We start from the raw sequence: 22495 nt of genomic DNA, 5'->3' as shown, positions 1-22495 counted from the left end.
AAACAAGACATAGATATGAGTGAGGTTTTCGGACTTGTTGTCTCAAAGAAAACACCACTTTATCTTAAACCAGTAACTGTTTCATCTTTATCTGAGTTCTAAAATCTTTACAAGTGATGGTTGATGTCAATTATAGTTGGAAGAATATATCTGTTTTATTGTTTAATGTATTTGAGGGCGAGCCCTGGTGCAGCGGTAAAAGTTGTGCCTTGGTGACTTGTTGGTCATGGGTTCGAATCCGGAAACAGTCTCTTTGCATATGCAAGGGTAATAAATTGATTCAGTTGTTTACTGTTGTTGTGCATTGTTGCAGTTTTATCTTGATCTATGTATTTTTTTATTTAGCTAGTCAGCAGACTTAATTGGCGTGTACTTCATTTGATATTGAGTAGTATAGTAGCTAGAGTTATGGAAAATGTGCTAGATGTGAGCCTTATATTCAGTTGTGTATTTTCCTGGTTTGAAAGGTACTAGTAATGAAGTATGAAAAACATGTTCTGCCATTCATCTCCTCTTAGCTGCAGTTTATTTTTTTCTGATAAATTGACAACAATGATATTAAGAGTCTTAAGAGCTGTGAGTAAAAAAATACGAGACAACTTTTCATCCATTCTCTACCTTTATAATTATCATACCATGGCTACCGATTTCAAATTTTGTGCATTTGGTGACTCTTCATTATAATGCTAGGTCACTTCGGACATTGGAGCCCATGTTCACCAAGAATTTTCTATATGTAGTCAAAGATAAAGTGTTGCTCTATATTTATTCAATAACTTAGAATTATTAATAATTGAAAAATAAATAACTTTTAATATTTTATACTAACTAAAAATATAGATAATTTTCTCACACAGACACACCCAACTTCAAAAAATATTATAGATTTTTTTAATATTAACTAAAAATAATATAGATAACTTTCAAACACAGAATTAGGGAGTCATGGCCCCTCTCAATTCCAAAGAAGATTCGCATATGAGTGGCTTAGAGCCTTTGCATATATGCATTTAATGAAAAGCCTACTTCACATAATTCACACCTTAATAACTAACTAAATGAGTAATTATATGTCAACATCTATATATAACAAACACCAATTTGATGTGAAAAATATTACTCATTCATTTACTTTCACCTAAAAGTAAATCTCTTTTTTTATGATATAATCTATCACATTTATTACTGTCTTTTTTTTCTTTTTTTCTTTTCTTCCTATTCCACCCCAATTCATCTCAAAATGAAATGTAAGAATATCATAACTCATATAATACTCTTATTTTTTCTTTATTTCTCTTTTTATCAAGTCATATTAGGTATCATACGCACAATAATCCATCTTCTTTATTTTTCTCTCTTAAAATGTCAAATAACATACCGATGTTTAAATATCTTTATCCTAACTAATTTATCACCTATCTCGTTGCAATCTCCTCTCTCGTGTTGTGAGCTACGTACAATCCCTTATGTTCCGGGCAACACAAGTAAATAGTTTACTACTGTTGAGATGTTCAAGGCACGTTTGGTAAATAATATTTCTCGTTGATCAGGGAACGTATTGATTTAACTATTATGAATTGATTTAACTTATTGTAAGTTTGAGTTTAAATGTTACATATATAATATAACTGGTTAAATACAGACAAAAAAGATTACTTAAAACAATTCTACTTGTTAGCATTTGTCTCGTATGAATATATAAATGTGCAACGATGGCTGTGCCCGCTGGTACGGTGCATATGGGCATTTTCTTCGAAACAGTACAAGGAAATGGGTCTTGAATCAATTCAACAAGAACCATGTTCGGCATCACACTTGTCGTGTTTAAACTCCCAAGAAGAAGCAACTCCAATTCATCAGCACCGGCAATCTTCATCAGCCACGCACGTTGCCCCCTACGGCGAGGAGACAGAAAAGAAAGGTCTGTTCGTAAGCACCAAGAGTGTCCGATCGTTTCAGTTCATTATAGTTGAAGAAGTGGCTGAAATGATCGGTGTGATTCACGAAGCGTGTGCTACAAGTTATAAGAAGTTGGCCTCTGTGAATCTGAGTGAGTTGTTGATTGCACTCACGAACAAGACACGCCTGATGGTAGTAGAAGCTTTGGAGAACTTGGAAGGAAGTTGTTGTGTCAGTTCACAGTTCTGGATGGGAGATTTCTTCCCTTCGTTGGCTTGGTTTGATGTTCTAACCGGCCAAATTCCAAAGTTTAAGGTCACTCTTAGTTCCTTAGATAGTTTCTTTGATCAGGTGATTGCACAACATAAAGAAAAGATGAATAAAAGGGAATATCATGAACAATCTGATACGAAAGACTTCGTGGATATACTCCTTCAACTTGAAGAAGCTGGTATGCTTGGCTTTGAGCTCTCCCATGATAACCTCAAAGCAATGCTAGTGGTAGGTCTTTCTTCCAATAACGATTTTGCTCCTTAAGTGTCTGTGTTCTCCAACCAAAATTAAAGTTTCACTTTCTGTAATCCATGTAGTCCTTTAATGCAAACTTTTATAAGGGGATCATAAACTTCAATTCTAATTGAAGAACACTACAAACAACAACAAATAGGAGATTTTTTTTTTATTATTCATAAGAATTAAACACAAGTATTAGAGAATTTATAATAATTCACGCAATAAGTTGAATCAACTTAACTAGACGTCTTTAGTACAGGAGACTATCTAAGTTTTCACCTTATTAATTTGTTTTTCTCAAAGGGACAAAAATTGAGGCAAGTAATTTCTAATAATCATCCATAAATGAGATTTAATTTCTGTTTTTCATATTTTCAGGACATGTTTATAGGGGCAAGTGACACAACTTCAACAACTTTGGAATGGACTATGGCAGAGCTCATGAGACATCAAAATACAATGGAAAAGGTCCAGGAAGAGGTGAGAAGAGTGGTCGGGTATAAAGCAGAAGTTGATGAAAATGATGTGAAGCAAATGAATTACTTGAAATGTGTAGTGAAAGAAACTTTGAGGTTACACCCACCTGATCCTCTGTTGCTTCCTCGAGAAAATACCTCTGTTGTGAAACTAAGAGGGTACGAAATTCAAGCCAAGACAAGGCTAATGTTGAACGCTTGGGCAATCCAGAGGGACCCTGAATTTTGTGACGGACCAGATGAGTTCCTTAAAAAAAAGGGTATTAATGAATTAAGAAGAAAAATAAATTTATCCATATTGCTACATAAAGGAACTTACATAAAAGCATACGTCTACCCAATAATTTCACGAAAAACTTTTGCAACTAAATCATTTAGACTCTTAGTACAATCAGGTATGACATAAAGCCACCAGAGTTTTCATGTATAGTAGTTTGTTAAAATATACAATATTTTAGCAAGTAATTCCAGGCTTTCTGCTGTTATTCACCGTCTGACTAGTTAACAACTATCATGATTCATATTGCATGGCTAAAATTCTCAATAAATCAGATTGGAACCTGTTTACATAGGACTACAAAGGAACTCAAAGTGTGAAATGATTTGAAGATGGTTGAATTTAGCAATGAATGATGCTTGATATATATAATATACTAATATTGATATAACCATTTCACATAAATGAAACACGAGGATATTTTGCACCATTATTAGAGCTTTCTTTTTGTGGTTGTTGAAAATATATTTTAGCTTTCATTATAGGTAACTGGCACTGGTCATCATCTTAAAAAAGAAAGCCGAATTCATAAAAGTCGCAATAGAAAGGGAATATAATGAAGGCTAGCATCATATACTTATGTGAGCACTCAGGATTCAATATAATAAAAGCAAAAAGGGTCAACAGACATCGAATCAGCAACCAATAACTACAGGAAATTCAATCGCCATTCGCCACACACACAAAAGTCAGGTTCTTTAATGTATACCCCCAATTTTTACATTAGTCTACGATATGAAAGCATCGTGTGTAAATTTTTTAGAGAAACTTCATTGAAGAAAAGGGACACAATATTAAGATAATTAAGTAAACTATTATGTTAGCTGCGATAATTAGATGATTTGGTTATTAAAAGATTTGTATAGCCGTGCCTGTCGATATCATTGCACATCATATTCTTTTTTATTCTTTTAAATTTCCTTCTATCAAGGAGGAACTGTAGGAAGAGTTTGTGCATGTATAGTCCTGTACTATGTAAATGCCAATCCATAAAATTGTTCTCTTTCAAGCCTTTTAACACAACTTCAAACCAATGTTATTGTCGTAAATCCTAATATAAACTGATTTAAAGATCCTGAAGAATGCATCATACTTAACACAGTAATATATGGAGGTTTCTAAATCTTAACTGTATCACTTTCTTGGTGTGAAAATCAGAGTGGTTCAACAAGTTACTAGAGGAACTCTCCATTTTGTACTTTTCAGCAAAATTCCAAAATCTTCCAAAAATCTAGCACTCTTATTTCCGGCATAACCCGAATATCTCCACTTTTATCTGCTCGTAGATCAATGTTGTCTTGCATTTTGTTGTTTCTACGACATGGTAGTTGTGTATGATCAAGCACTGGTATATTATAACCTTGAAGGATGCAAATTTAAAACTTGTAGTAACACATGGTTCCAAAACTATTTCTTAAGAAGCATTAGTTAAACACACATATGACGATTATTGTGCAGTGAGATTATGCAACGTAACATCTTAGATATCCGTAAAGGTGAAAATTGTCCTAAAACAAAAAGAATTGTCACCTCTGAGTCTGTGACTGAATTTCCTTTGTTGGCAATTCATCTGGTTGAGTATCACGAAGTACGTGGGAATCCAACAGAACTTTGTCCCTGTGTAACAAATATGTAAAACTGTGTGAAAGATACAAACCATTAATAATATAGTCGCAATAGAGTCGAAGACAAAACAAGGTCTTTAAGATACGTGAGGACAATTAATCATATACACTGTTTAGTGTTAAAAAAAATTATTTCGTATAAATATTCTTTTAGAAATTGAATTCCACTAATTCAATGTTTTGTTGATCTTTTTTGTATCATGATCGAATTCAGTGAAGTATGGTCTAATTGTTAGACAATTACCACACTAATCCTATGTTGATAACAAATAAAAGAGTAGGGTAAATAAATACAAAAAGAAAAAGAATAGTTAACAGAAAATTGGAAATTAGTTTGTGTTTTTAATTATTATTTGGAAACATACTGGGTTTGATTAAATTAACAATTATTAGTAACTTGGACCAAATTGACATTTTACACGAATGGTGTTTTTTTTTCTGCACTTCAGGAAGTAATTCTGGTAGTGCAGGAAGTAATTGCCTTACGCGAAATGGCCCCTGGCCCAAACTTCACTTCCGGGGGGAGGGGGGAGTCTAGGATGAGCCCAGTCTTGTTGAAACGAAAAAGAAAGCAGAAGCGAAAACAAAAACAGGTTCAGCCCAGTATACCCTAACACTAGCTTTCTTACAATACTAGAATACTTTAAACAGGTTTTTTCTTAATTAATAGAATTTAAATTTGTTTCTATCAACTTTAACTTTTAAATGGGTCAGGATTTATAAGGTTAGCTCAATTGATTAAGCTGTGAGTTATTATAAATTTTCTGATATTATTTTTTATTTTTATGAATAAAAAAATGGATCAGAAGATGCTTAACCAGTAGTAACAAAAATACACCACAAAGATATGTTATGAAAGGTGAAAAGTATCGGTTCTTGATAATAACTGGCAATTGCAATGTGCATATTCTTTTTAAAGTTGGAAAAACATGCTTATATTTCAATTCGCTATTCCAAAAATATTCGGTGTCTTTTTACAAGAGTTTAATCAAATCAACGTGTAAAACAACCAATTGCAAAACACATTATGAATGACTTTTAAATTAGAGTTAATAAAATTACTATATATGGTAATTATTAATTAGTTGATAATATAAAAAAAGTTTTACATTGTTAATACATTAAATTAGTTTTCTCTTTTCACAAATTACTAAAATTAATTTTTCTTGTGATATTTATTTCAATGTAAATGTATACTACTTAATATTAATATGAGGATACATTTTTATGAAATTTAATAGTTTAAAATTAATTTTATCAATAATAATTTTACTCAACTTTTAATGAATTCAAAATCATATCTGTAGTCCTTTGAGTTTATAATTTTTATTTATACGTTTATATTTTTTTATCAATTACTTTGTATTTTATAAGTATTAAAATTATTAGAAAAGACAATATATATATATATATATATATATATATATATATATATATGAAACACTAAATTTATTTTATTAAAATTATTGCATATTTTTTAAAATTTTTATTTAAACTAAATTACTTCAATTAGTTTTCTTTCATTAAATTTTAATTTATTTGATGTATATTTCACTTTAAAAATAGTTATTTTTTCTAAATTTTTAACTCAGTAAAATTTTAAAAAAAATCATTTTAATAAATTATAAAAAAACATTTTCATATTAAAATAGATATTCATATAATATTTATTTATTACTAATTTTTACTTATTTGTATGTGTATAATTTGAATTCGTCTCTTAACTATGTCGTGATATAAAAAAATAAGTTTTAAAATATGAAAAATGAAACAAGTAAATAAGATCAATAATAAAAATAAAATAAGGTAATAAATTGAAAGAATTTAAAAATATAAAACTTTAAAATATTCCCTGTAACAACTTTCATAAGAGCTTCTGAATACATGCATTTCATGTAACTTTTCATTATTTATCACAATTTCTTGCTAAATAATCGTTTTCGTATATTTCTCAAAAAAATTAATTTGTTTTTAGTCTGATGGTGGTGGGTGCTAGGAAAGAGGTCCACACTCAAATTAGATGCTTCTCCAAGTGGCCATTTTTTAGGAGGCAAGTGAGATGTACAGACGAAAGGTATAGTGGTAGAAAATACAAAGACTCTAGTATTCATGTTAGAAAATGATATTGGCCAAGTAATAGTACCAAAAAGATCTATTTTATACCTACATCAAGTTCAAGCTTGTATTTGTAGTCTTGTATTACTAATTTTTATATAAATATTATATTGTTAATAGAACTTTCAAAGTTGACAATCAATATATTTGTAGGTGAAAGTCGATTTAAATTTATCTATATATTTCTAACTTTTAGTTACAGTTTTAATTCATATATAGAGATAATTTTTCTTCTTGTAGGGCCGCCAGAGTACAATATTATACTTACCTACACAAAAACAAACATGTTCTTTGTGGCATGACGATAGTATGACAAAAGATAGATAAATAAGTTATTTTATCTTATCATAATAACAAATTGATGAAAAATATTTAATGCTCAAACATTTATTTATCTTTTTGAAGATGAAAGGTGATACAATTACTAAATAACATACCTCTAATGACTATCTTTAAAGACTATCTAAGAATGTAGAGGGCTGAAAAACAAGAGAAGAACTTACAAAGCAACATACATTTAATGACTATCTTTGAAGACATTCATTTATCGCTTTACCACACTCATGAATTAACTATTGCAACAAAGCGACCTTACCTCTACTATCATCACCTTACATGACCAAATATCATCGCACTTCTTCATTGTACCACCTAGTAATTTTCACGATGCACACACCATGACACACTCCTTTGGCCATCTTCTATGATATGACTTGTCCAATCTCGAAGCATTGAATCTAAGTGACAAGTGAGAACTATTAGAATAAAGGATGATTAATGACCCCAAATTAATTTTGAATTTAAAAAAGCAATTCATAAAGTTTTCATAAGACTGAGTGCGTTTTTAAATTAGAGACAAAACAAGATCGTCTTACTACGAAAAGAAAAATGTAATTTATCTTTCAAAATTGTCTTTAGATATATTTGCTTAGTCTGGTAAAGCTTGTAAAAATCAAAAGCTCGATCTCATTGTCTCGTAAGTCTTTAAATATAACATAGAAGCTTGGCGAAAAGTTCATACATGAAAATCTCACCTACCTCATTAAAAGATATGTTTGTCTACCAAAAAGAGTACAATAATGTGTTTGTTTATGCAAAAGGAGACATATCTTCTATTGCACATTGAAAATACAACAAAAAAGATAAGCATGATGCTTTATTTTACTAAAGTGATTAGTTTGTAAAAGGTAATTAATGTTGATTAAATGCTTCAACAAACACTTTTTTTCTCTAAAGAAGATGAACAATGATAAAGGGTCACATTTTTCAACGACTGTCATTAAGAGATGCGTATAAATATAGTAAATTAAATACATGTTTAATTCAATTATATTATAACAATTAACTGACTTGGTTTAATGGATAAGTTTGTGTTTGTCCTCCTTGAAGAGCTAAATTCGGGTCCATCTAAGTACATTTCAGAAATATAACGAGAATTATGATTTAATCTCTATTCTTGCTGTTTTTACATGAATTATGTAGGTTTGGGGTAGGGTGAGAAATAATGTGAGTTGAGGGTAGGTGAGAGACCACGTAGTGGAAAAGAGAGAGAACATGAAATATTAATAAAAGAGGAAAAAGAAAAAAATAAAAATAGAAATGACAAAGAGAGAGCTGATGCTTGGAGAATAATTGAAAAAATATTAGTGAAAAATAATAAAATTGAAAGATGCAAGCTGTGATCATTTTGCATTGATTTTTTATTTCTAAAATATTGTGATCAATTTTATGATATTTAATCAAGACTATTAAGATTTTTTAAGAAATTCAATAAAATTTATTGGTATTCAATTAAGATTTTTTATAACTTAAAAGAGTTTTCTAATATTCAAAAGTATATTAATTTCAATGAATTTTTTCTTAGAATAGATTTTAATGGATCTTATAAGACTTTTTATAAGAAAGATACACATTAAATAATTTCATTCCAAAACCTTAAAATTTCATGAGATTTTCTTTTTTTTTTCTTTTTCAAATTGACATGTTTTTCTTTTTTTATTAAAAATAATCATTTGTCTCTTGTTGAAAGCGATAAACATTCATAATTTTTTTACTCTTTTGACCAATGGTCAATATGTCTTGGAATGTGTAATATGAAAGATTTTTTCAATTCTTTGAATTTAGGAGACTTTTAAGTACTTGCTTTTATATATATATATATATATATATATATATATATATATATATATATATATATATATATATATATATATATATATATATATATATGAACATGAATATATATTTATATGAGAAATATATAGTTTTAACAAACGTGAAAAGTTTATTCATATACAAGTGAATAAATATATAAATGAGATTTGAAATAATTATTTGACATGTTTTTTGTGTGGTGAAATTGTTATTGTGAGAATGACTACAAATACTCATATTATTGACAAATATTGTAGTATATAATTTTTATATAATTAACATAATTAATGGTTGAAGTGGATTGAACCCATCGTGCTTATAAATATTATAGGAAAAACTGATTTGTTATATAATAGGTTTATGATTCTTTGTATAAGATGAATTCTATTTAAAGTATTAGGTGAACAAAATTCATGAATCTTTATTAATAACTTTGAATGTTTTTTAAAAATTCATTAAATTTTTTAAAATCTTAAAAGTTTATAATGTCCTTTATAATTTGTAAATTTATTAAAATCTGAACTACAAAATTTTAATCATTTTTAAAAAAAATCCTAAAAGTCATTACATTACAAAGTCTTCTATTCTAAAATCCACAAATTTTTTTTATGTCAAAATAATCTTTTAAAATAGAATACAATTCCCTAAAAGTAGTTCTACTAATAATTACTCCTCAATTAACTTAATTTTCACGTTTTCTTAAGTACATTATCTAAAAAAAAAGTTATTTATGAAAGGGATAACAAAATATGGTCTCAATTTGAAAGAAAAACATTTTCCTTTTCGGTTATCATAAGTCAAATGTATGAACTACTTCTTCTTCTTATTATTTTAGTTATTCCAACCCAACGCAACTCGTTCCAATTACCATTAAAGCCTCTAACAGTACAAAATCAGAAAATCTTAGAGGTGTTTAGTTTGACTGTTTTTTGTTTTCATTTTTATTAAAAATAGAAAATAGTGATAAAAATGTGTTTGGTTGACGAACTAAAAACTAGAAACAACAAAATCTCGTTTTCAGTGTTGAAACTAAGAATCTCATTTTGGATAAGGTAATGACAAATAATGTAATTTTAAACAAATCTAAAAATATATTTTCTTTTAAAAACATATTTTCAATATTTTTATTTTTTAAAAACAAAAAATAAAAAATCAAATCAAACATGTTTTCACAATTCTAATATTTTGAAAATAAAAATACAAATAAAATACACCCGTGTAAGACAAGAGAACATTCAGTGTATTTCATTACTTTTGCATTCTTAAAGTATTATATTTTAACTTTAAGCGGTCACTAAAACAATAAATAGTCTTAAGATATACTAAACATCCATATTAAACAATTTCTCGAATATTAAATTTTTTTTAGATTAGATCCTGAATTTTATTTTAAGAATTAAATTGATAAATCTCTGATACTTTAGAGATTACATAAATAATTTAATTACTTTAAAAATGACTTAAAATAAAGAATTATATTTTGAACACAAAATTAGTAGTTTATTCTTACGTGGTGGTTATTACTAAGAGAGAGAAATATAAAATATTCCCTATATAGAATTGACCCCTCTGATAAGGAAATATTGGCTGCAAGGTTTTGATATTTTGTAAAACCAACAAATATGGTTATAACAAAATATCGTACTAATGCTACTTAAGGACTTATTCTTCTCAACCGCCTTCTCACTTTTGCAGTTATTTTAACCCTTCTTTCGTTCCAATTCAACACCTCACTAGCCATGCCTGTCAACACCACTCCCTCCTTCTTTTCAACCTCACGGAACGCAACAAACCCCTTCTTCCTCCAACCACTTGCGAAAAGTAGTAGTAGTATTAGTGAGTGCACGCCTCTTTCTGTTACCACTTGCGAGAATTTGATCCCCCTCAAACGAGGGAGGACATTGTCTTTTTGTTTTTATGTGTTTTTCATGATTGTTAGATGGTAGCTTTACGTTGTAGTTGGATGCATGGTCTTGATCTGTTAAAGACAAAATTGCTAGCAACATAAATGACAAAACAAAACAAAAAATGAAGTTAAAGACACGAGTTTTAATCGTTGTTAATCGGTAAATCAAATAAAGGGATTTTTTTTTTGGCCGTCTTCCTTCTGTCCTTGTCTATCTCAACCTTTCTTTCCATTCTTTCTCTCAAAATTGCTTTTACTGTGCATCCAATACAGTAAATAGAACAAAAAGTTGTATTGTGACTCGGATGGTTGACTATGCCTTTCTACTTGTTATGTATTCAATATTGATATTAAAGTATTAATTAATCCTATTGAAAAACACCATCATTTTAGTAACACCATCATCTTAGTACATGTTTGGATTAAAGTGGTGAGAGCTCAGAAGTAGCAACAATTTTTTCCTTCTCATTTGATGCATTGTAACGCACAATTTTGTATTGGAATTTGCAGACATACTTTTCTAACTTTAAACCAAACATACCCTTAACTCTTTAAGCTGTTTGTAAGACACACTTTTGTGCATACAAATTCTGTATTTACTGAAAGCCCCACTGTACCTAAATCTGCCTGCGCACATTTCCTTGGTGGTGGTGCTTTGGTTTGATGAGATCTTTTTCTAAAGTTTGCACACAATGTGCATGACATACCAATCAAAGTCCAAGGATGGTGAAGAAATAGGTACTGTTAAGCTGTACATACTAACTCATTAATCAGTCCACACAATTTGGGTTTTTAGTAATTTTTTGGGAATTCTTTTATTTTTCCCTCCTTGTCTTCATTAATGAACTTAGTTTTAAAAAATTATTTCTGCATGTTTACTTTATCTCTTCAGCTAGTTTTTCTCTGAAAATAAATGTTTACTTCACATTCACGTCATAATAGATGGTTATGCCCACCACAAATGCCTTAAATTTATGGAATCATGACCTGACAGCATTAAACTCCTAATTTTGTTCTAGCTTTCGTGCAGGCGAAATATCTGTTCCCTAATGAGTTAAAAGTTAATGAACTAGTCAATGTGCTGAAGGAGAAGAAAATTGGTGTTGTTCCACACTTTTACATGGATCCCGAGGTCCAAGGCATTTTAACTGCTGCTCAAAAGCAGTGGCCACATATCCATATATCTGATTCACTGGTCATGGCAGATTCAGCAGTCAAAATGGCAAAAGCTGGATGCCAATTCATAACAGTTCTAGGTGTCGATTTTATGTCAGAAAATGTGTGTGCCATCCTTGATCAAGCTGGTTTTAGTGAGGTATGCCTTTCTCTATTTTGAAGATAGCCATCAGCAGGCAAAATATGTGATGATAAGTTAAGTCTGTCTTGAAGATGGACTCTATTAAGTTTCCAATTTATAAATATTGGTGAATGGCTCGTATGAAGCAGGTCAAACGTGTTGCAGTAAAATATACTATTACAATTTGGTATTTGTGCTGCATGTTAGTCCTTAGTCCTTAATTTTTCTTCTGATAATTATTTGCAGGTTGGCGTGTATAGGATGTCAAATAAGCAAATTGGCTGTTCTCTGGCTGATGCTGCAGCTACTCCTACTTACATGGAATATCTTGCGGCTGCTTCTAAGTCTACTTCTTTGCATGTCATATACATTAACACTAAGTTAGAGACAAAGGCATATGCTCATGAGCTTGTGCCTACAATAACCTGTACTTCATCAAATGTTGTCCAGACTATCCTACAGGTTGGTCAGATACAAACTTTTTTTGTTCCTCTCTGACTTTTTAATGGCCATATGAATGCATCACATGATGACCATCACCAAGCCCATTTAGCCCTTTATTTAAATAATATATTGGCCCATATTTATGCAGGCATTTGCTCAAGTTCCAGATTTGAGCATATTTTATGGACCTGATTCTTACATGGGTGCAAATATCAAAGATTTGTTCCAACAAATGACAAAAATGACTGATGAAGAGATTACTGCAATACATCCTAAGCACAGTCAAGACTCTATTAGGTCATTACTGCCTCGACTTCACTATTTTCAGGTAAGATCTTTAGCATGTTTTGAAAAGATAGGAAAGAATCTACTTCGTTTGGAATTAGATGTGCATCATCTATATGTTGTGTTTATCCTTTTGGGATGCTGGCTTTTAGTGAAATAATTTTGTTCTACATTTTTTTTCCACATGGCTATGATAGTATTTAGTATGATATTTCATTCTTATTGTATGTTTTCTTCTCTCATCATTTCTTTCACATAAGTTGGTATATGCTTTGTTAAATAATTTTTTCTCCTGTGTTGTTGGGTTTATGCAATGTGTGACTTGGAGAGAAAGTTGTAAATGCCTGCACTTATACTTTTGTGGTCTTCCTGTGTTTTGTAATTTTTTAGAAAAAGTTTGAATTTTCCTTGTATAAAATATGGCTTGTATTAGTTTATCATCTCCCGATTTATGTGTTTTATGACTTTTATCTAAGTAGGCTAGTACTAGCAATCTATGGTTCTATATTTTATTTCATGATTATATGTTTTTGCAACTTGTTGCCAGGATGGAACATGCATTGTTCACCATCTATTTGGCCATGAAGTTGTGGAGAAGATAAAAGAAATGTACTGTGATGCATTCCTTACTGCCCACCTTGAGGTACCTGGAGAGATGTTTTCTTTGGCAATGGAAGCAAAGAGAAGGGGAATGGGTGTAGTAGGCTCCACCCAGAATATTTTGGATTTCATAAAGGATAGGATTCAGGAAGCTTTGGATAGAAATATAGATGACCATCTCCAATTTATTTTAGGAACAGAATCTGGGATGGTGACTTCAATTGTGGCAAGGGTCCGTAGTTTGTTGGAGCCTGCGAAGTCCTCTTCTCAAAGAGCAAAAGTTACTGTTGAAATAGTCTTTCCAGTCTCATCAGACTCAATCTCAACAACAACCTCAAGTTTATCCTCAGGTCTTAATTCTGTCAAAGTGGGTGATATCATACTTCCTGTTGTGCCAGGAATAGCCAGCGGGGAGGGTTGTTCCATTCATGGTGGCTGTGCATCTTGTCCATACATGAAGGTAGAATTTGTCATTTGGTTTGGATATGGTTAGCTCAGTTTATAATCAACTTAAGATCTTGAACTACAGTTGGATTAATAATTATAATTGGTAGGTCATTAAGTACATTAAAGACTTTAATTCTATTATTTTTCTCAGCTAGGTGGGTCAACGGTGACTGCCTTATTATTTTTATCTGGATTATTTTCTTCAATTTTATTCTTGGAAGCTGTCATCTGATTGTTTCTTCAACCTTTTCAGATGAATTCTCTTAGCTCACTCCTGAAAGTTAGCCATCACCTACCCGATGAAGAAAATATCCTTTCAGCATACAAGGCAGAGCGATTTAAGTTGCAAACACCAAATGGCAAATCAGTGGCAGATGTTGGATGTGAACCTATTTTGCACATGAGGAACTTCCAGAGAAGCTCGTTGATCAGATTCTTCTTCGTCCCCAACACAGTTGAAGTTCAGTGTGATAAACTTGAGAAATAATGTGATGTGAAGAAGACAGAAATCTGTGCTGCTGTTTGGTGAGCAATTCCAAGTTGCAACTACAGCAAAAGTTAGGTCCGTGCAAGGCCTTTGCTTATAGCATGGTAATCGTTGATACAACCGGATTTTGTTGTATGATAGTTTCCCTTCGCATAGGGAACTTCTAATTTATTTAGATACGATGACATTATTTATAGTTCGATATCAATATAGAGAAATGAATGAAATAGCATCCGCTCATATTTTTTCCCCTTTCTTTTAATAATTGAAAAATCTATATGTACAGCTCCGGGTCTAGGGCCTTTTGTGTTTGAGGCATGAGAGCAATTTCTCGTATTGTGATGCCAAAAGTTCTCACCTTCTGAATACTGTTTTGTGTTTCGTCTTGCTTTGTTCTGCTTTAAGGGATTCCCTCACAAAACAAGAAAAAGGGACTACTGTGTAAAATACTAATTTAGTACTTCTTTTCGGTGACAATACCAAGATTTTCTCTGTAGTACATCATTAAGCATTTTTATGGTGCTATTTGGTTGGATTTATTGATCAACATTACTCACACATTCTATCTCGTAGATTCATCCGAAGGAATAGTTTAAATTAGAGTTTTTAAAATTGGTTTTGGATAAATTTAATTTTTTTTTAAAATGATTTGTGAGATTTTTTTTACTCATCTATCCTAACTCTTCACCAATAGTGGGCAGTGGCTTGTAACTTGTGAGAACTTATTTACAAATAATTTTATGAATTATTAACGCTCCGCCATCTCTTAATTCTATTCTAGGTTGAATAAGTTTAATATATGGGGTCATTTTTAAAGTTTTGTATAAACTATTTATGTGTTGGGAAAACTATTTATGTTTTGAGATTTTATGAAAAATTGAAGCATTTAGCACATTTTATTAAATATTTTTAGAAATCAATAAAGATTAAACAATTTTATGATTTTAATGTAGAAATATTTTCTTAACAAGTACTTCAAAATTTTTATATGTATTAAAAATACTGTTTCTATTTTATGTACGAGATACATAAATTAATGGATTATGACCTAAAAATAGAAGTTTTTACAATAATAACAAAAATTTATCTCATTAAGTGAAATCAGTCACATGAATTATATAAGTCATTTCACACATTTTAAAATCAAAATTTTAAGAATATCATTTGACATGAAATTTCCTAGAGGACTTCCTCTAAATCTAGTGTCTGTGGTTTTGAAGCGCAGTTCCTAATACGCCCTGCCATTGTCGGAAGGCAGAACAGAAAGAAACCAATGGGAAAGCAAGCTGCCTGCTGCCACGTCTAGGATCTCCGTTTTGACAATTAACGAACGAGGTTCATCGTCTACACTGCGTTATGTTTCATGGGTCTGCATCTCCCTGTTATCACGTGAATCCTCGATAAAAATTAAGGAATTAACATCTATTTAATATTATGGATTGACTTTTTCTGACATGTTTTCTTTGATCTTCAATATAATAAAGAAGAAAAAAAATATTTTTTTTTCTTTCTTAATTTCAAATAATCCACCTGATCTTAAATATAAGAAAGAAAAAAAATATTATTTTTTTCTTTTAAATGTAAGAACATCTACGGTACATATTATTTTTCACTTTAAAGCTAAGATTCTGAAGTATATGATTAATTTAATTTTACGGGTCCTACAATGCTTCTTGAAAATTATTTTATTTATAATATAAATTTGTTAAGTAAGGCCATGTCATTTCTTTCAATGAAAATAAAAAAGGGTTAAGCAACAGTGCTTGAAGTTAAATAACTTATGTAAGCACTCCTATTGGGGTTGCTGAACAAAAATTTCAACTAATTTTATGTTATTAAGTGTTATTATCTCTAGAATATCCTTGACTTATTGAGATTTAAGTTTTAATGACTCTTTCCTGTTCTTTATATCAAGTTCCAATAAAAAATAAGTTAAAAAATTAGTTTTTAATTGAGATTAATGTAATTAGATATAGTTAATTAACTTTTTTAGTTGGTGTGACATACTTTTTCTTTCTTATACTTCCTTTTGTTCTTATATATAAAATTCAATTACTTGATTTATTAAGATTAAAAAAAATTATTAATTTAGTTTATAGCAATAAATTTATCTTAAATTTATAATTTTTCTAAAACTATTCCTGTCATTAATACTTTTATTTCTTCTAATGATTTGTTAATATATTTTCTTTCTTTTTTTAATGAAAGATATTTTTAGGCTAAAAATAATTAATGTAAAAAATATTATAGATTGAATCTAATAAAAAGAAACAAACATCATTTTAAATTTGGTATTATATATAGACACAAAGGAGTATTTGAGATAGGAGGGAGTGCAGAGAAATTTCAATTTACTTTACTTCACTTAATGTTATTTTATCTAAAATGCTCTTTATTTAATTAAGGTGTTGTTCTAATTATTTTTTTCATTCTTGGTAATAAGTTCTAATGAAGAGTAGTTAAAAAAAACAATTTTTAATTTAAACTCATACAATTAAATATGAATAATTAATATTTTAAATTAATATAATTTTTTTTCTTTTCTTATTGGAGACCGGAGGCAGAAGGGAGTACTATATAACAAATTGATTATCTTGTTTTCATTAAAAATAATAATAACTCATGGATGAGCATAAAATGTAATTCAAGGATAATTTAATTGATTTTCTTGATTTTATTATAGAAAAAATTGCATTTCCTAAATCATTATTCCCCGTTTAGTTTTGGAGATGTGTGTGGCGGACAGTTGTAAAAATTAAATTATTTCAACAATCAATTATAATCATAATTAATTTTTATTTTGAATAAATTTACTGAAAAATAGTTTTAAAATAATTAATTTTGTTTGGATGCAACAAAAAAAACCAGGTTTTATTTAGTAAAATAGTATAAAAATAGCTCAAAGGAAAAATAAGCGGTTAAAAACTAATCGTAAACTATAAATTTTCAGCTTCAGAAAACCAACTTGTTTTTTCAATTTGTGTGTGTGTGTGTGTGTGAATTTAAGCTAAAATCCAAATATTCAGCTTTATCTTGGAAACAACTTATTTTCTAAAAAAAAAATAGCTAAAATTTTAGATAATAAGTTATTCTTTTTTTGATGCCGGAATTATAAGTTATTCTAAACATCAATCAATGCGACCGCTTATTTCATGTGGTGAAATTCAAGGTGCCCAACAGTTGTTGATGAAATTTTTTAGTTTGAGGAACATTTGCCGGTGACTTCCTCCAACTGTTTGATTGGTGTTTGGTCCAAGTAAGACAAAAAGATTGATTATTTAAGGATTAAAATGAACAAAAATCCCTTTAAAAGGAAATAAGTAAGCCTTCGTATATAACCCGTTTCATTTACTGTCAGTATTATCTTTTTTCTTTATTTTTTGTATGGTTTATTTATCTTTTTTCTTTAAACAAATAGCAAGAGATAATAATTAAAAAAAAACTTTCAAATAAAGTAAAATCATATCATATGATATTGATTCTCTCTCTTTTTTATTTTGAGCTCATCGCTTAACATAAGAAAAGGGTTTTGGTTTGGGGCCGGGAGAGGAGGACAGGTGAGAGAGAAGAAAGAGGTGGAAGCAGTGGCAGTCCCGTGTTTCTGTTTCTGACAACTGGAACGAAACGACAATTTAGCCCTTAATGTAGCATTGCATGAACATTAAACATTAACGTCGTAATTCCCAAAAACACGAGTCGTTGTTGGGTTGGGTCTTTCTCTCTGCACCCCCCAGACAGACCCAGAGAGTTAGGACTTGCGATCTTCTTTCTTCCTTCTTCTCCCCCCACTTCCAAACCTTAACGCAATCGGATCTCTACATTCTATTCTACTACTTCATTCTTCCATTCAACGACACACATTGTACCGCTGCTTCACTTTTCGCATTTCGATCACAAGTACGTATCTATTGTCTTTATTTTTTAAACCAATTGTTTGTTTGCTTTTGGCAAAACTGACCGCTTTTTATTTAAGGTTTTTTCTCGCTTGCTGCATTTGTTTAGGCTACTATCTGGAACCTCTAATGTAATTAAGATCAAATAAGAACAATTTCTGCATATTTTTGTTTTTAGTTTCTATATACTGATCACTATGCAGATTTTTACAATGGCACCATGATCTGTTTTAGAGGATTCCTCTTTTTTTTCTATGGTCCTGAAACTTGTTACCAGATTATTGACGTTGCATCTGTACTTTATGCCTGAATTTGAAATTGCATTTTCTCTTGTCTCAAACTGTAGACTTGGCCACATGAGGCCATTATATTACGGAAGGAATCACTAAAAATGATTTTTCACACCTCCTTAGATTACATACACCTTGTGAGAGAAGAGAGAGAAGGTGACAGATGTGATAGATAATAGGATGGAAAAGAAAGACAAAGGTATAATAAGGTAGATGTAAACATTGAAGTGTCAAAAAATAGTGTTGGAGAATCATGTTTATTCCCTTGACTCTGAATTTTCTGAATATGGAATAATAGCTAATACAAAGAAAATTTGAAACTCTAGGACAGATGATAGACTAGTTTACTCAGGTTGAGATCATTGAGTTTTGTTATCCCCTGTTTTGATCACACTACAATGTTAGGATTTGCAAATCCTTCCAAAAGTGATAGTCTGATAGGATTTAAAAAAATTTATCTATAGTTCACAATGTGGTTTGTAAATGAATAAAGTTGTTAGATTGATATCATTTCAAACAAGTTTCATTAGTTGTAAATGAAGTGAATTTTGTATGAGATTTTGCATGCACATCAAAAATCCTGTTTTGCTGACATTATATATGTTGTATGACCAATAGGAGCTTGAGGAGATTGGAGACATACACTATGGGTTCTGCTAACGGACTAACTGCTATAAATGGGAAACAACCTCTCTTTTCTTTTGGGTTGATATCCGATGTGCAATATGCTGACATTCCTGATGGTAGGTCATTCCTTGGTGTTCCACGGTACTATAGGCATAGCATTGTAGTGTTACAGAGAGCAGTAAAAGAATGGAATACTAGTAAGAGGCACAAGTTTGTGATAAATTTTGGGGATATTGTTGATGGGTTTTGTCCAAAAGATCAATCTCTTAGCACTGTAAAGAAACTTGTGGATGAATTTGAGATGTTCAACGGACCAGTGTACCATTTGATTGGCAATCACTGCCTATACAATCTGCCTCGAAGTAAGTTACTTCCATTGTTGAAGATCAAGAGTTTTGAAAGCCATGCTTACTATGATTTTTCACCAGTGCCTGAATATAGATTTGTAGTTCTTGATGGCTATGACATAAGTGCGATTGGCTGGCCTCAGGATCATCCAAAAACATTGGAGGCCTTGAAATTCCTCCGGGAGAAGAATCCAAATGAAGACAAGAACAGTCCAACAGGTTTGGTGGGCCTTGAAAGAAGGTTTCTTATGTTTAATGGAGCTATTGGAAAGGAACAAATGGAATGGTTGAATAATGTTCTTCAAGAAGCAACAAAATTGAAACAGAAGGTGGTGGTGTGTTGCCATCTCCCTCTAGATCCTGGTGCATCATCTAAGGAGGCACTGTTATGGAATTATGCTGAAGTAATGAATTTGATACACAAATACACTTGTGTGAAGCTTTGTCTATCTGGACATGATCACAAAGGTGGATACTCCATTGATTCCCATGGAGTTCACCATAGAGTTCTTGAAGCTGCCCTGGAATGTCCTACTGGAACGGATGCATTTGGATATGCTGATGTTTATGATGATAGAGTATCACTTTATGGTACTGACAGAATGCAGAGTACAGACATGTATTTTCATCCTAAAGCAGATTTGTGATGACTAGATGTGTTGATGTTTGTGAGATAGCTATTCATTTATTGATACCAGAGAATACTGTGGTCCTCGTGCAAGTCCAATTCACACTAAATTAACTTTCTAAGCAATGGATGGAAGTTGGAATTACTTAGTTGAGTTAGGTAACTTGCAAGTTAATGAATCAACCACTTTCTACTCGACTTTTTCCCATGCTTCCGGAAGAGACAAAGATGCAACAAACATTAACAATCGCTGGAGGTTTCCTCAGAAATGATTTACATGTGAAGATTTTAATTGCTTTTATATAAATTTTAGGATGCTTTCTCGAGATATACATTGAATGAAAAACTTTGCTGTGGTCAAGTGAATATCCTTTAACTCACTGTAATAGTTATATCATTAGCACTAAGTGCAAATTTGACTGCTTTCTACGCGGCTTCTCAACTTACTTACCTTCATATATAGCAGGTGGCTCGGTTCATTGCAAGCTAGAAAGTAAAAAGTAGTTCCTGGACTAAGAGCATTTGGTCAATAAACAATTTGGAAGGCATAAAGAAGATAATTTATCAGACAATTTAGGATAATCACGTGTCTATGATTCTGATTTTTTAGATGACACATTTAAATTTTTAAATTTAGGAAAAAGGATAAATAACACTTTGTATTATGTAAAGATTAATAAGAAGCATGCATCATGATAAACAAACATGCAGCAAGTAATTTTACACTAATAGTCATGTCCTAATCACATACATAAAATATCTGCTCTTTCCCTCATATTACAGCTTTAGGGGGACATCATGCTTCACAATGTTGACGTGAAATTTAGTTGTACTAAAGATAAGCGACTATTATGGGAGGGAAAAACAGGTGGCTCATGATTTATTAATGACCATGAAATGTAAACCTGGCACGTTTTTCTGGTGTGATTCAATAATCATCACTTTGAGGAAGAAGCCTTTCCCTTTCTCTTTTCAATATAAAAGAAGACAAAGAGGGACACGACGGAGAAAGCACTGAAGCAAATGGAGCAGATGTCAAGGGAGGCGTGGCGCCCGCTGACAGCGTTGATCTCGAACAAGTTGGTGCTCTTCTTGGCGTCGGTGGTCTGGCCGTAAGCCACTTCCTCGTCGTTGGAGTCGAACGCGTAGGCGCGTACAAAGTACGTGGCTTTGGGCACGTCGCGCTCGACCAGCCACTCGAACCTCTGCACGGTCTTGTTGGAAGCGTCGTAGGGTTTGGCCACGATCTTGTGCTGGCAGGTCTTGTCCCTTTTCAGCTCGTCCTCGGTCTTTCTCCACGCGCGGTCCTTTTGGCTAATGGGCGCGTAGCATAGCTTCAGCTTTATGGTTTTGTAGGCAGAGTCTGTCCCCGCGGGTAAGGTCTTGTTCAATGCCCATGTCACTGTGATTTTGTCTAATCCAGCCTCCAGAACTGCATAATTAATTAAATTAATCAATTAATTACTAACACCATATTCATATCGTGTTTAGCATAAAAGGACTTAATTTATCAATTTAATGACCCAATTCATCAAATCATGGACTACATACAACTTTCGCAAATTTTCTTCATGAGCACAGAACAAGGTCTAATCGACTATAATTAAAATTAACTACAATTAATTAAAATTCAGAACTAAACATGATCTGGTCGGAAGAATTTAGTTCAATTGATTGAGTAAAGTGTATGATTGTAAAGCTTTGATATTTGTCTTTGATTTCTACCTACAAAGAAAAACTAAAACGCAGTCTGATTAATTAATTCATCCCTGTGTGTTTTAATTGGCATAACCAATTACAAGGTGGAAAATTGCCTCGCTGATTGGGAGAAAATTAGTGATATATAGTAGAATTTGAATAGTGAAATGGACGGGGGAATCTGAGAAGGGATGTTTTTAGTTTTTACTTACCTTGTTCCTGCTTGGGGGAAGCAGTGACATCAAGGGTTCTTTTCAAGGAAGAGAAGTGAACCTTCCCATAGCAACTTCCAGCTAAACAGAAAATTAGAAGTGATGCTACTACCACAGGCCCTTGTGCTGCCATGTTTTCTTCTCAGTTTTCAACTCCAACAAGCTCTTCTGATAGAAAAGTCAAAGAGGAGGGGTGGGAGTTGAGACTTGAGAGAACAACCAACAGGAATCGGAGTGATTGATATTCTAAGATTCTGAGTGGGGATGCACTGAAT

The 22495-nt window shown here is 31.4% G+C and overlaps 4 protein-coding genes and 1 pseudogene across 4 annotated transcripts in view; 4 read left to right on the top strand and 1 right to left on the bottom strand.

Moving 5' to 3' along the window:
* Positions 1–505, top strand: part of LOC114393185 (cytochrome P450 71A1-like) — a 4666-nt gene extending 4161 nt beyond the window's left edge. Inside the window, exon 2 of the mRNA XM_028354449.1 lies at positions 1–505. This exon is cut by the window's left edge and continues 525 nt beyond it. Within this exon, the coding sequence (XP_028210250.1) occupies positions 1–102 (102 nt within the window). The 3' untranslated portion in view covers positions 103–505.
* Positions 506–1742: 1237 nt separating this feature from the next.
* LOC114393557 lies at positions 1743–3294 on the top strand (annotated as a pseudogene).
* Positions 3295–11808: 8514 nt separating this feature from the next.
* On the top strand, positions 11809–14773 carry LOC114393249 (quinolinate synthase, chloroplastic-like). The gene is made up of 5 exons (XM_028354523.1): positions 11809–12280; positions 12509–12724; positions 12855–13034; positions 13539–14051; positions 14292–14773. Exons 1-5 carry the CDS (start codon positions 12086–12088, stop codon positions 14523–14525), a joined length of 1338 nt encoding a protein of 445 aa, XP_028210324.1. The 5' UTR covers positions 11809–12085; the 3' UTR covers positions 14526–14773.
* A 3267-nt stretch (positions 14774–18040) lies between these two features.
* LOC114394051 (manganese-dependent ADP-ribose/CDP-alcohol diphosphatase-like) lies at positions 18041–20724 on the top strand. The gene is made up of 2 exons (XM_028355599.1): positions 18041–18422; positions 19327–20724. The coding sequence occupies exon 2, from the start codon at positions 19355–19357 to the stop codon at positions 20327–20329; it is 975 nt and encodes a 324-aa protein (XP_028211400.1). The 5' UTR covers positions 18041–18422; positions 19327–19354; the 3' UTR covers positions 20330–20724.
* A 218-nt stretch (positions 20725–20942) lies between these two features.
* LOC114394053 (high-affinity nitrate transporter 3.1-like) lies at positions 20943–22495 on the bottom strand. Its single transcript, XM_028355600.1, has 2 exons — positions 22221–22495; positions 20943–21742 (listed from the first exon to the last, which is right to left on the bottom strand). The coding sequence occupies exons 1-2, from the start codon at positions 22351–22353 to the stop codon at positions 21249–21251; spliced, it is 627 nt and encodes a 208-aa protein (XP_028211401.1). The 5' UTR covers positions 22354–22495; the 3' UTR covers positions 20943–21248.

The sequence above is a fragment of the Glycine soja genome, chromosome 17 (assembly GCF_004193775.1).
Source record: "Glycine soja cultivar W05 chromosome 17, ASM419377v2, whole genome shotgun sequence".
Classification (NCBI taxonomy): Eukaryota; Viridiplantae; Streptophyta; class Magnoliopsida; order Fabales; family Fabaceae; genus Glycine; species Glycine soja.
The sequence above is the reverse complement of the archived record's forward strand: the minus strand, read 5'-3'. Positions and strand labels throughout refer to the sequence as shown.

Coding starts and splice junctions, on each gene's coding strand:
- LOC114394053 (XM_028355600.1), bottom strand. CDS start 22,353: ATGGCAGCACAAGGGCCTGTGGTAGTAGCATCACTTCTAATTTTCTGT. Junction 21,743..22,220: donor TTCCCCCAAGCAGGAACAAG/GTAAGTAAAAAC, acceptor TTAATTATGCAG/TTCTGGAGGCTGGATTAGAC.
- LOC114393249 (XM_028354523.1), top strand. CDS start 12,086: ATGGATCCCGAGGTCCAAGGCATTTTAACTGCTGCTCAAAAGCAGTGG. Junction 12,281..12,508: donor ATCAAGCTGGTTTTAGTGAG/GTATGCCTTTCT, acceptor AATTATTTGCAG/GTTGGCGTGTATAGGATGTC. Junction 12,725..12,854: donor TTGTCCAGACTATCCTACAG/GTTGGTCAGATA, acceptor ATATTTATGCAG/GCATTTGCTCAAGTTCCAGA.
- LOC114394051 (XM_028355599.1), top strand. CDS start 19,355: ATGGGTTCTGCTAACGGACTAACTGCTATAAATGGGAAACAACCTCTC.